Source organism: Acanthaster planci, linkage group LG06 (assembly GCF_054643075.1).
Source record: "Acanthaster planci isolate LZ-2023a linkage group LG06, COTS_SCS, whole genome shotgun sequence".
Lineage (NCBI taxonomy): Eukaryota > Metazoa > Echinodermata > Asteroidea > Valvatida > Acanthasteridae > Acanthaster > Acanthaster planci.
This window is the reverse complement of record NC_141782.1, coordinates 20498936-20511648: the sequence shown is the minus strand read 5'-3', so window position 1 is coordinate 20511648 and position 12713 is coordinate 20498936. Positions and strand designations below refer to the sequence as shown.

The 12713-nt window shown below is 40.4% G+C and overlaps 1 protein-coding gene across 2 annotated transcripts in view; it reads right to left on the bottom strand.

Moving 5' to 3' along the window:
• Window positions 1–3075: 3075 nt before the first annotated feature.
• dnah5 (dynein axonemal heavy chain 5) overlaps window positions 3076–12713 on the bottom strand; it is an 85762-nt gene continuing 76124 nt past the window's right edge. For both annotated transcript variants that reach the window (XM_087138541.1, XM_087138542.1), the window contains exons 67-78: window positions 12502–12692; window positions 12005–12126; window positions 11280–11445; window positions 10436–10818; window positions 9973–10128; window positions 9299–9415; window positions 8999–9100; window positions 8525–8685; window positions 7845–8001; window positions 7116–7268; window positions 6422–6634; window positions 3076–6164 (exon numbers count right to left, since the gene is read on the bottom strand). In XM_087138541.1, coding sequence (XP_086994667.1) covers window positions 5778–6164; window positions 6422–6634; window positions 7116–7268; window positions 7845–8001; window positions 8525–8685; window positions 8999–9100; window positions 9299–9415; window positions 9973–10128; window positions 10436–10818; window positions 11280–11445; window positions 12005–12126; window positions 12502–12692 — 2308 coding nt within the window. In that variant the 3' untranslated portion in view covers window positions 3076–5777. The remainder of the gene's footprint in view (window positions 6165–6421; window positions 6635–7115; window positions 7269–7844; window positions 8002–8524; window positions 8686–8998; window positions 9101–9298; window positions 9416–9972; window positions 10129–10435; window positions 10819–11279; window positions 11446–12004; window positions 12127–12501; window positions 12693–12713) is intronic.

Here is a 12713-nt window from a genome sequence, read left to right as displayed (position 1 = left end):
TTTGTTCATACATTTGTGTTTTCTTGTAATCAAAGGATTGTGTGACGTGATGTGAAGCAATAAAAGGAATCATTAAAAGGAAACAATTTTTCCTTCAGAAGAGTCAGGAATAGACAATATGAAAGCATTCAAAAGGGCAAAGATTATAAGCAAGGAAATGAAAGCCACATAAAAATGTACTATTGTCTGGCGGTTCCATTTTTCAATTTTTGTTTTGCTAATTCAGAGGGTTTCCAGGTCAGAGAGAGCAGTCTTGTCTCTCAATGCTGATATGTGGGCATGCAGTATGCCAACACACCATGCAATTCACAGAAGCATAAACACAAAAAAATACCCCAAAAATGGCTGAATGATTTGAAGTAAAGCAATTCCTTAATGAAGAATTACTGAATGAATTAAGGATGGCTGGTTGGAGGGGGGTCCTTGAATAGTGGGTGGGAGGGTGGACCCTTTGTTCTACCTCACGTGTAAGATATGTTGTACATGTTGTCTTTGCTAAATGCTAGTTGCAGTTCGGTACATAGTGTGTACTTTGAATGGCGTATTGTTTCATTGAGTTCCTAACATCTGTACACAGATGTTATCAGATCCACTGTTTTATATGTATGTATAATTTGGAGAGTTTCAAACAAATTCTAGCACCTCTGGGTACATGTGACTGGCTTACTCTAGACCTATATGTATAGCCTGCAGTCATAATTTTTTGGGGGGGTTCTCTTCTTTCATGTCCTTGATACCGTATGTATAGAAACCAGTGGGTTTGTATGTATATCTGTTTGTTTGTCCGTGTGTTGTGTTTGTTCATAGTTAGCAGGGTTCCCAGGAAGAGCAGTGTCATGTGTTGATGCTGATGGGTCTACGCACATGATAGGACGTGCCTATACCCTGCATAGGCCTAGGAATAGTTGTCCATATTGATAGGTAGTTGGGAGGTTGAAATTATATGTAGACATTTTCATTTTTTGTCCAGTTTGGTTACTGATTTACTTTCACAAAATTTGTATTGTTAATTGACATGCGCCTAAACAAAAAGACTATTTTTAATGTAGATGAAAATCCTTTATAGCTGACCTTTGTTGCTGAATGTAGACTTCTGGCCAGTATTCATTGATGGTTCATTTCAGAAGGTTGAATGGTAACCACTGATCATTATTAATATCAGGGTAAAGCATTTTTATTTATTAATTGGAAGTGTTGTTGATGGCACAGTGTTGATTTGACATTAATTTTGTGGCTCTCTTAAATAGTGCTAATATGTGCTTTATTCAAACTATTAGAGAGTTTTGTATCCCCAGGTCATAAAAGTAGAGGAATGGTGGAAATAATTGAAGAACTGAAGAGGAAAACCAAGGCTAAGGTTATCAAGATAAAGGGGGAACCACAGGGACATCAGATGCAAATATCAGATACAGACCAAACATTCCAAACAGACGTCAAGATAAGATTTCATCTCAGTACAAAGGAGATCTTCGCAGACTACACAACTTGCAGGGCAAAGAAATGACCATGCAATATCGGACCAAGATCAAGACCAGATGGCATGGATCACTGACCAGTGGCTGACAACTCTGCAGTAGTCTTTAGAATGAGACTCTCTTGCAGGCCAGCAGGTTCAACTGAAATCAGGAAACCCCTAGCTATGGCAGATGGATTGTGCCAGCTAGGGTATAGAATAACTGGTCCCTGACAGCTTACTAAATAATTGCAGGCACACCCAGTTCTTCCTCCATCACCCAGGTCTTCTGCAGGGTAATGTACACTGTTCATGAGCCCAAATTTGTCTACATGGGTTAAACAATGGTTAACAGACTGAATGAGGCTATAGCCTTTTTACAAGGTCTCTGTACAGTGGAATAAGCAATCAAATCATAATACAGTAGCAACAGCAGTTATGTAGATAGTATCAATTAATTAGCTTAAAGCTGCTTCATATTTATGTTTGGCAGCTCGTTGAATAAGAGTATGTCGGTATATGTAGGTGAAATGCGAGAATTTCAGCACAGACCAGGAAGTTGTCCATTGAAATGTGAGAGTTTTTGCCTTTTAGATTTCTCTCTCAAGACAGGGTTCCCAGGAAGAGAAGTGTGTGTTGATGCTGATGGGTCTACGCACATAAGAAGTACCTTTGCCCAGGGTACGATTGGATAAATTATGTACCTTTAGGTCTATAGAGGGTGGACGGATGGGCTTGTAGACCAAAAAAATGCAAAAACTAGCACAACTTCATGATTTTTTAAAATGTAATCCAGACTTGGCTTAAGGAGATATTCAGTTTAGGTAGTATGACTTATTTGGTTGGATATTCAGAGGGGTCCTTAAAAGTGGGTGGGGGGTGGACCTTAAACATGGTAACATAAGGTAGTGCATTGTTTTTGCAGACAACCGATTTCACCATCGCAGCTGTCATAAATATTCACTTTACAGGTGATAAGCTCAAAACATGTCGGCATATTGGTGGTTTTTGATTGCTACTGGCCTAGCTAGTAGTCATAAAGCCATTTGAAGCACTGGGTTTGTCTTTGTTTGTAGTTGCATCCAAAATGTACATTTATACATATGCAACTTGCTTGTTTGTCTAAATTGATTGCCTGTAATTAACAGGGTTCCCAGGAAGAGGAGACTCATGTTGATGATGACTGGTCTGGGCACACAGCCCATGTGCCTATGCCCTGTTGGATGGTTGGAGGGATAGGTCTACAGAGGGTGGGTTTGTCTGGACAAAAAAAAATGCAAAACAGACACCTTCACAAGCAATATGATTTGAGCAATTCGCAAGACTTAATTGGCAGTACTGAATTTTGTCATTCACTTGCAGCTGGGTAAAGATTAAAATGGATGGCTGGTTGGAGGGGGGTCCTTACAAGTGGGTGGGAGGGTGGACCCTTTTTTGTGGAGAAAGTGGCTTAAGGCAGTAACTGGACCCACAGTAAACATGTGAGTTTATTTAATTAAAGTAACAGTAGTTATCAGGTTTGTAGCCTTTAGGACAGTAATGAAATCCAGAAATCATGGACTAGAGTGTTTTGATTGGATGGTTCAAAAAATCAATTGAAGAAAGAAGTAAGAGCCAAACTATTGTGGACAGTTTGTTTTGTATCAAATCACAAAATTTATTGAATTCAACAAACACTGCAGAGTGCTAGCGTATAATTTCACACACAGTACGTACAGAGTCATCCCTTAAACGAGAGTTTTAAAAACTCCTTGGGCCAAATCCTTGAAATGATGGAGTGAAACTGACATTGAATTTCACTGCTAAGGATGCTTTAAGGAGTTGGTATGGAGAGAAGAAACAATACATAAGTTCACTAGGCAAGAAAAAACTTTGTAAACACTGGTTCTATATTTATGTCCACGGCAATTTTTTCTCGTGTAACACAACACCCAACATTTTCTAAAGCACCTGTATATCTTTGACAGATTTTGACATCAAACTTGCACAAATAACATGAGAAACTACTGATTGAAGAATAGCACGATTTCATTCTAAATTACAAAAAAAAGAAATAAGGTTTAGACTTGAAACATTTGCATAAGGAGCTTCATTCAGATCTATTTATCTCTACAAGTATTTTCGGTAAAGAAAGACAGTGGATTTTTCAACAGTGCCTTTATTTTTGAAATAACTATCTACATGTATACCTTATCATCTAAGCAATCTCAGTGCATAGAATTAAGTTACTTTTGTTCAAAAATAAAGCACTTTGTTTTCAGTTCAGCTATTAATTTTCACAGCACACACAAAAACCACATTACGACAATGCACAACATAATTACATATATTTAATTAGAGCCCACAATTAGGTGCTTCATTGAAACTGTAATTCAGTACAGTCATAATGTGAATTCAGTCAGATTATTAATTAATGCGAAGGTGTGTTTTATCATTTTCCTTGATCACAAAACTCTTCAAAGCCTCCAGTAACAACTGATCTGAACTACTAATACACTTTTGATCCCCAATGCCCAGCACCTCTTATATTTTACCTAGAAATGTTAAAGCTTTGAAATTTGTCATCTGTCCAATTTCCCCAGGCACTTTATAACAAAAGACAAAAAATTTAAAAGAAAAAAAAACTTGAACAAAGCCAAGAGCTGTTTCGCCAAAACAGCTAAAAATAAAGTGAATTAAGGATCCACAAGTATGTCAATTTACAACCATTCCCTTGCAGAATTCAAGTTACAAAACTTTAGTCCATTTTGTCCTCAAAAGCTGCAGCTTCAAACCTACACCTGCAGGTATTTAGATCATTTATTATCTGTAGTCTGGTCACTTGTGTATGTTCTGCATGTATAGCTTTGACTTGCAACGTCCCGCAGTCCCTCTCCGAATTTTCTCTCTTCTTTCACCGGTTCATCTTCAGCTTCACAAAGAAAACTTGGTTTGAATTGAGTCATTCAAACCATAATGGCCAGTTTCCATTCTGAAGCTGCAATATGAACCGGTAAAAAAAAAGAAACGGGATGTCCGTTGTGGTGAATATGAGCTGGTATAGTGCAGTGTGCGTGGGACTGTGTAACCATGGTACATGTATGTGATATGAATATGGGACGGAATCAAGTGATAAAACAGTTGGCAGCTTACATGACTGGGAACGAACCAGATTGGTATTCCAACAGCACATGCCCAGTACATATGAGGTTGTTTGGGAACAGTTACACGCGCACATGATAGTCTGTTGTACCAGCATTATGCTGACTCACAAGGGTGCTTTGTTCCCAAAAGACCTTGGCTTTTTGAAATACCGAACGGGCTCGTTAAAGTTGACTTAAACTATAAGTAGGACACTTCTATTACGGGCCCCTCTTCTTTGCTTGAAAGAGTTTGGTTATAACTACTTTAAGCACTTACAGTTAATAGAAATGCAGTGAAAAACAATGGTATGATGCTGTGTCAAACTACGTGGCTCAGAAATGACAGTGCAGAAGAATGGACGGATTTATTCCATTAATTTCAAAAATCTCAAATTACTTCTTTTCAGTTTACATTTATTCACACAAAGTGGAATGTTACGTTGGTTGATTTTGATCATAAAAATATAGAAAAATAGAAAGCTTGTACACCTAAAGAACAAGAAATGCTTAGGTAGTGGGGTGCATTGTCAAGTTCTAGATTTCTAAATATATACAATTACAATACATATTACTATGACAAGACTTTTACTATGTCAGAAATATTTAGCAACTTCCTCATATTCAAAATTCAGACGGTGAGAAAAATTCATAAAACTAATTTCACTCTGCTCGAACTGCATTTAAAGTAAGTAAAATGTTAAGTTATTGAAAGAAATGGATTGATTGAGTGAGCAAGCAAGACTCTTTTTCGTTATGAAGATGTGCATGCAGTGAAGCAGAATTAGCCTTGTTGAGGTATGGAAGCTATTTTGTTCAGGCGTAATTCCATTTGGATAAGATCTTTTGTGTTCAATGGTTGACCAAAACGAGATAGTGTCCTGGTTTGGCAGCTCTGTCTAAAAAATGCCAATGCTAAGCTTTCCAGCAGGTCTTGGCAAACTACTGAATTTTCTGTTAACAGTGACTGTGATGCTTGATTCTAAAACAAATTGCAATGTTTGAAAGAAAAATGTAAATCATTGCTTTGAAATGTTTCAGTGGTAACATGGCAGAAACAGTGCAGTTAAAAGTGCTCCAGGCATATGAAATGATAAAAATGGCTTGAGCTTTTTGGAGGAAGTTAACATTTTGTCCCCTTTGCATTTTACCTCAAAGCACAAAATGTTAACTACTCCCAAAAAAGCACCTGACACAAGAGGGCTCTACTTGATGTCACAGAGTAATGCCACACCACGCAGAATCCAGTGATCAGGATTCTGGGTTGTCTTGAGGTCAACGGTTGCGATGAACGTTAAGTCCGTCCTCACAGGTTTCTTGTAGATGGGACACTCGTACATCCTGGGGTCCTTTCCTCCTGTACTGTTAATAGCGTAGATGTGTATGACTGGCAGAGGCTCAAAGAGGACTTTTGGTTTGGGCTCGATGAGGCGGATGCCACGGCGATCCCAGGAAGCACCTTCCAGGAAGAGGCCACTGACGTAGACACCCTCTGCCGGGGACTGGCTGATGTCATCCTTGAAGAACCGGGTGACATCATTGTGCAGGATGACGCTGTCCAAGGCCCAGCCTTTGTGGGCGCGGGTAACTTCCTGGAAGTTTCCAAAAGGGGTATTTTTTTGTATAACAGGAATCTGCTGTTGCAGTTTTGAGACCAGCATTTTCAAAGAGAAACATTTTTAAGAGTATCATGAAATTTTCTTCAGAAATTCTAGAAGCTTTCCTTGGGAAGGAACATTTCTGACTTTTTAAACTGATGCCTTTACAGATGCCAAGGCTAGATGTGAGAATGGAGAAATGCAATGAAGGAAGAAATATACAAAGTAATAAGATTCTAAGGAGAACCGACCTGTCTCATCGCTGTCAAGAATCCCTGAGGATTGAAGAAGCCAGTCATCCAGAATGTGTTGGGCCGACCATCGAAGCACCAGCTGCGGAACTGGCTGTCACGCTCGATCAACTCTGAAAACCAGAAGCCGAGTGTGGACGATGCCCAAGAGATCTTCTTCCAGGATTGCGGGATGCGAGCATCGTACATGCAGTCCAGAGCATCTCGTAGGTTCTGTGAAGAGAAGCACAGAACCATTTGGTAACTTGGAAAGTCTTGTATCAAGGTTTGTGTTGGAATGAAGAGTGAATCAAGTTAGACTTCAGTGAACACCTTTTGGTACTCTGAGAGAGCAAACATCAAAGCAGTCTGTCCTCGCCCAAGCTGAGATAAGAAAGCAACCCAGAGCAGGTGTGTTTGACGGACTCTTACAGCCCACTGCACTGGTGTCAGTTGACAGTGATGATCACGGCATAAAGCCAAGTTGTTAATTTTCTATTTGCCACATAAAAATAATGCTTGTCTGTCTACTACACCATCTTAAAATATCGGCCAGCACAATTTTTTAAAAATCTCTTATAGCCAAAAAGATTTTTCTTGACACTAATTCATTTTTAAAGTGGTGTTACAATAAGGAGGTTCAGTGTCTGTAGTCATGTATTTTTAGGAGACGTCATTTTTCAACTTTCATTGTGCCCTATGAGGCATTACTAACTTCATTCATGATGATGGTGCCATCAATAGCCAGCTTCAAGTCCGTCAGCGTGTTCCTGACCAGCGTAATAACACGCTGCATACGATCTATCTCCTGCTTCAGGAAGATGTTCATCGGCTGCAAGGCTCCCATCTTCTGAATCCGCTCTCTGACCTGTTCAGGTAGAAAGAGAAGGGGGAGAGTTCAGGTGGAGAGGAAAATGATTTGTAGCCATTTGTGGAGCAATATTTACCCTCGCTCCTGCAGGGCTACAGTTTTTGGTATCGGCACTCCAGCAAAACTTGAGATATCCTGCATGTCTGTCTAAGCCAACTCGGTGCAGAGTTAACAAAATGTGCCCAGAATATCAATGATTTGGGCATTGTAAGGTTAGAGACTGGAGAATGAAATATATCCTTGGGACATACGAGGAACAGAACCAAAGGGTTTCAACATTTCTTTCTTGGGCATTCTACAGTAGCGATCTGCAGATTGATAAAATATTACTAACAGTTGACTTACTGATTTCAACTATGCAGGCCATTAGAGCTAGTGGTTTTATTCCCACATATTTATCTTTTACATGCAGCAACATACATGTATTCTGTCTATATGCACATTAATGGCAATGAATTTTTCATACACTGCAGATAACAACAGCAAGGATTGAAATAATTTCATTGGAGATTCCGCTGTGAAGCCTTCTTCCATGATTGGGCCTGCCCACCAAGGTGATCCATGTTACACTACCTCAAATGGAATGTAATCCTGAGGTAGCTTCTCCAACATGTCGTCAGCCATTCTCTGCACCACCACCTCTCTGGTCTCCCCTCCGCTTCCTCCGCTGTCCTTGGGTTGGATGCTGAGGATGGTGCTGAGGACCTCCCTAGCCGTGTTACTCTGATACCTGCACAGGCGATGAAATATTCAGATGAGCATTTCACAGAGAGACCTTGAGGGTGTAACTTGGGTCAAATATGAAGGGACCTTACTTTGTACACGGGGATTCAGTGGTTCAGTCACAGATGTTAGCAGGACAAAGCTTTTTTTCCTGAAGATTTCTGAGGGGGATGCCACGTGTACCTGTCCAAATGACAGGACGTTACACCCCCATAACATCATCAGAATTTACTAATTTTAAAATTCACTCCAAAGTGCTATTGCTTGGATTCCTTCAGTGCTTCCAAAACTTTCTTTCACAATTCACATTTACAGACCAATTCAATCGGGATCCGAGGCTCAAATGATCCTTGTGTCTGTGACAATCCTCAGCAGTGTCTACACCTCAGTGCCGAGACAAGAAACGACAAGGGGTCCAGGCCATGCCGAAGAGGCACCGAACAAGAAGAGCAAACTAAATTTTCCCAATTATCAATTTTCATCATTTCCTACATCAACTGCATGAATTTTTAACGCTCGAGTGTACGCACGTGATGTCAGCATTAGGATGAAGCCCAAAGACTTCGGGAGTGTCTGTGTTGGGCAAGCTGTTGATGTAGTCTACATAATGCTGGACCTGCGTGCCCTTAGGAATTTGATAACCCTTGTAGAAACAGAAGCTGGTGGTGAACATCTGCTCGCTGAACCAAACCTAATACCAAAATAAATTGAAAACAGTTGCCGTCTTACAGTATGTAAATTTAACACGTAATGCTTTTTATATAATGGTACTTTAGGTAGGTTACCTTGTATTTTTTATTCTTTCAGATGCATGTATATGGAACAAACACATGTAACAGTCAACCATTACTCTAGCATGTAGCTTTATACACTGTCTGACTGATGTCTTTCATGTATTTTTCATGAGTATAAAAATTATAAGCTGCTATTAATTGTTTAAAGCATGACACAAAAAGACGCAATAATGCTTTAATTTTGGGGCAACACTTGGGCACTTCAGTTACCCTCGCAAAGGTGTTCAGGAGACGCTTGTCGAAATCATCGGTTACACGACCTCCATACTGGATCTCTCCAATCATGTAGCGCACAGTCAACCATGACACACCCTAAGAGGAAACATACAACGTACATGTACTTTATTAAGAGAAAATGAACAGAAAAAACAGCATGTATAAGCTACATGTTTTCTTTCAACTTTGTAACCAACCCTTAGGAACTTTATTCATAACTCATGACACAATCTATTGTCAAAGGCATTATTGAAGCCTTTGTTAATTTCACTTAAAAGTAGCAACTTTTACTACCTTCTTAATGTCCATGTCATCCAGGTGGTTCTGCATGAACTGGACAGTGGCAGTGAAATCGGCTGAGTTGAACTCGTAAGGGATGTTCCAACCTAGAGGACCAAACTTCCGTCTCTCCTGATGAAAACAGGCAAAATATACTGATGACAAAACGAAAGCCTTCAACCTGATCTCCAGACAGCAAAAGATGAAGACAATTTCATAGGAGTTGCTTATGTGATATTTAGCCAAAGCTGAGTCAAAATGAACTGAAACCTGAACAAATCGAACAGCACAAATTACAATCCCTGTTTTAGGTCACTGTGACGTTCAGTTGAATTGTCCACTTGTTAAACACCTGTCAAAATATTGATCATTCACTCAAATGATAAAGTGAGATATAATAATTCAAAAATCAGCTGACACAGATGGTCTTTCCAATGCTTCCTGGACTTGGAAAGCCTTTACAACGAAGTAATTCCTTATTTGTCAATACTGGTGCATAATTACTATTTAGAAATATACAATATCCATAATTTAAGTTTCACTATTATCTAAAGTAATCAAGATGGTTGAGCTCTTTGAATTGTAATAAATAAAATGGATGGTTCTGAACTGTGTTGACGCATTTCGAGGGCTAAGTAAATAAGCAGATTTTCCACTTTTATAATGAAAGTAAGATTCTTCAATCTGACCTGCACCACTGTGTGAAGTACAGCGGTAGCATACAACATGGGCTTCCACTGTGGCATGTTGGAGACATCCAGCTGGTCCTGGCTAATGCCGGCATAGGTTCGTTTTAATCCGGCCTTCACACCCTGAGGAGGCTCGTTGGTGAACTTGATACACATCTAGTAAGGGACGAGATTCAAGGAAATGTTGAAGGACAAGATTCAAAAATGTTTACCATGACTGACCTAAACTGCCCGTCTATGGGTGTTTGGTATATTATATTGGATAAAGAAGACAGCGGAAAGAAAAGACAGAATAGAACAAAAATCATGAGGTACACCAATCTGATGGAGGAAGCAACCCCTATGATGTTAAACCACCCCCCTTTTCTCCTCGTTTCTTTTGCTGCAAAGTCTGCATTGAGTAGGTCAGGTTGAAAGCCCTGGATTTCCTTCACGACCTTAGCCATCTTCTGCCGGACCTCACCTGCAGCAGGCTGATGGGGAAGCTGGGATGGACCTCCGTGGTCATCCAGAGCCGGAAGGTGTCGTGCACGTTTTCTGTCTCCACCACCGTGTCCATGACCTCACCCAGGAAGGACAGCGACAAGTGGCAGTTCTGCAGCAGCACCCAACCACCACCAGCCTGTGACTGGCTCATCAGGCGCCGGGCGTGCACTTCCTGGCCTTGCCCCATGGAGATGGCACGGCACTCAATCTTTTTCTTCTTGGCTAGCGACTCAATCATGTTGGTCGGGTCACTGCCCATGGACAAGAAGCAGATGAGAGGGATGCGGATGTCCGACTCCTCCCAAGTTGTCTCCAAATCCAAGATGACTCCCTCGGCATACCTTTCACCTAAGGAGTCCACTGTGGAAGAAGAGGAAAAAAATGTATCAAATCGTTTATCTTAAGATTTTCAAAATAGCTAAAGCAAACTAATGCTGAAGACCCCTGTTAGGTTTGAATAGATAGGTCAGAAAATCCTCCAGCAGTTTGGAGAAAAACAACCTCACAGGATTTGAACAAAAGCTGCTGAAAATGAAAGGTAAGGAAGAAACGACTGAAGACTTCACCTTGTGTACTCTAGGGCTGCTCCTACCTCTACTTCACAGAGGTGGAAGCAGTTGTATGTCTCAGTTGGCCTCCATATGACATAGAGGTGTCAATTAAAGCAAGACTTGACAGCAGAAACTCATATTTTGGTCATGTAACGGCACGGCAAAATCTGGTCTCAGTGACCTCAAGTCATAGCTTCTCATACTTCAACTGAAAGATGACAGGATTCTGGTCTTGACGTATAACTGCTTTGCATTCGATGGCCTACTCACCAATATACTTCCTAGCCTGTGACAGTGTCCTGTCAGGACACCAAGATCGCACCAGTAGCAGTCTCCTAAAGACGTCCAGGGAATTCTGGTAGCCGTCTGGGATGGTCTCATCCTCTGGAGCCTCCTTGTCAAACCAATGCTTCCATTGCTTCTCATTACGGCCAACCTGTGTGTTGGACGGAGCAGTGCAACATGAGTGCTGGAAACAAAATCTGAGGTTTCAAATTCGGAGAGGGTGGTGGTGAAAATACGTATCTGTAAAAATTACACACAAGTACTTTGTGGGCCCGGATTTGTTGAGCGGAAAGAGAGCCAGTTATTTGTTGAGAGAATACGACGGCAGACTGTTGGTACTTATATGTTATTGAGAACAGTGTGGGTGACAGGTCACAAGCCTTTCAACAAATACTGCATAATAAATATCAACAGATAACTGTTCATTTTTTTCCTGCTTAATAATTTTAATTAAAGTGTCAAAACAAATGATGGTTAACATACAGAGCTTGTTGAAAGCTTTTCAATTCATAAAATATCAGAGTAAAAAATGTCCTTGAGGCTCATTTTGTGGGATCTTTTATGTAAAAGCTGTAATGAGTTTACCTGGGGCAAATTAGACAGTCATTAAGCAAATTCTGCATCAGTTAGAATACATGTATTAGGAATCCATGACACGTGTCCACGAGTCAAAAAGGTGTTTTAAGTTATTTACGCATGAGTGCTTTCACCTGGTTCAGAATGTCACTGAAATGTTTGAGTTTGCTCAGTTCCACCAGATTCAGCCAGGTGATATCTAGAATCCACTTGCTGGGTTTGGGAGGGCAAGCCTTCAGGTCCAGGGAAGCTCCACCTGTAGCCACAGACAAAACAGATTAGTAACCCTCAAAATTGATTGACTCAACTTCCTTTGGCATTTTTACTCCCTTTCTGTTTCCATCCCAAACCAGTAACCTGAAGGTGCATCCTCTGCACTTCAAACCCTGCTCTGCAACAAGCCAATTACATGCCAATCCTGATTCTAGGATTAACAAACTGAGACATAAAGCCCAACATAAAGCAAGAAGTCCACAGCCAAAACTGAAATGAAGTCACTCTTGAAAGCAGGTGTGGGCAATTTGGGATGATGTAAAAATAACGATCATAAAACTAGTTCTTGCTATATTGCAGTACAGATGAGAATCATTTTGATGCTTGGGTTGAGTATTTTTGAAGGAAATAAGAGTACCTTTGATGAGTGTGTTGAACTCGTCATGTTTGACTTTTCCGCTGACCATGTCAACTTTGAGGGTCAGCAAAATCGTGAACATCAACTTGTCTTTTTCATACAAGCCCCTCGCTGCATACTTAAACACTGCGAAGGTCATGTAATCAATGATGTTGGCAATCCGCTTGCTTGTGATGGGGCTCTTTGTTGAGCTGTGAAGAAAAAGTGAGACT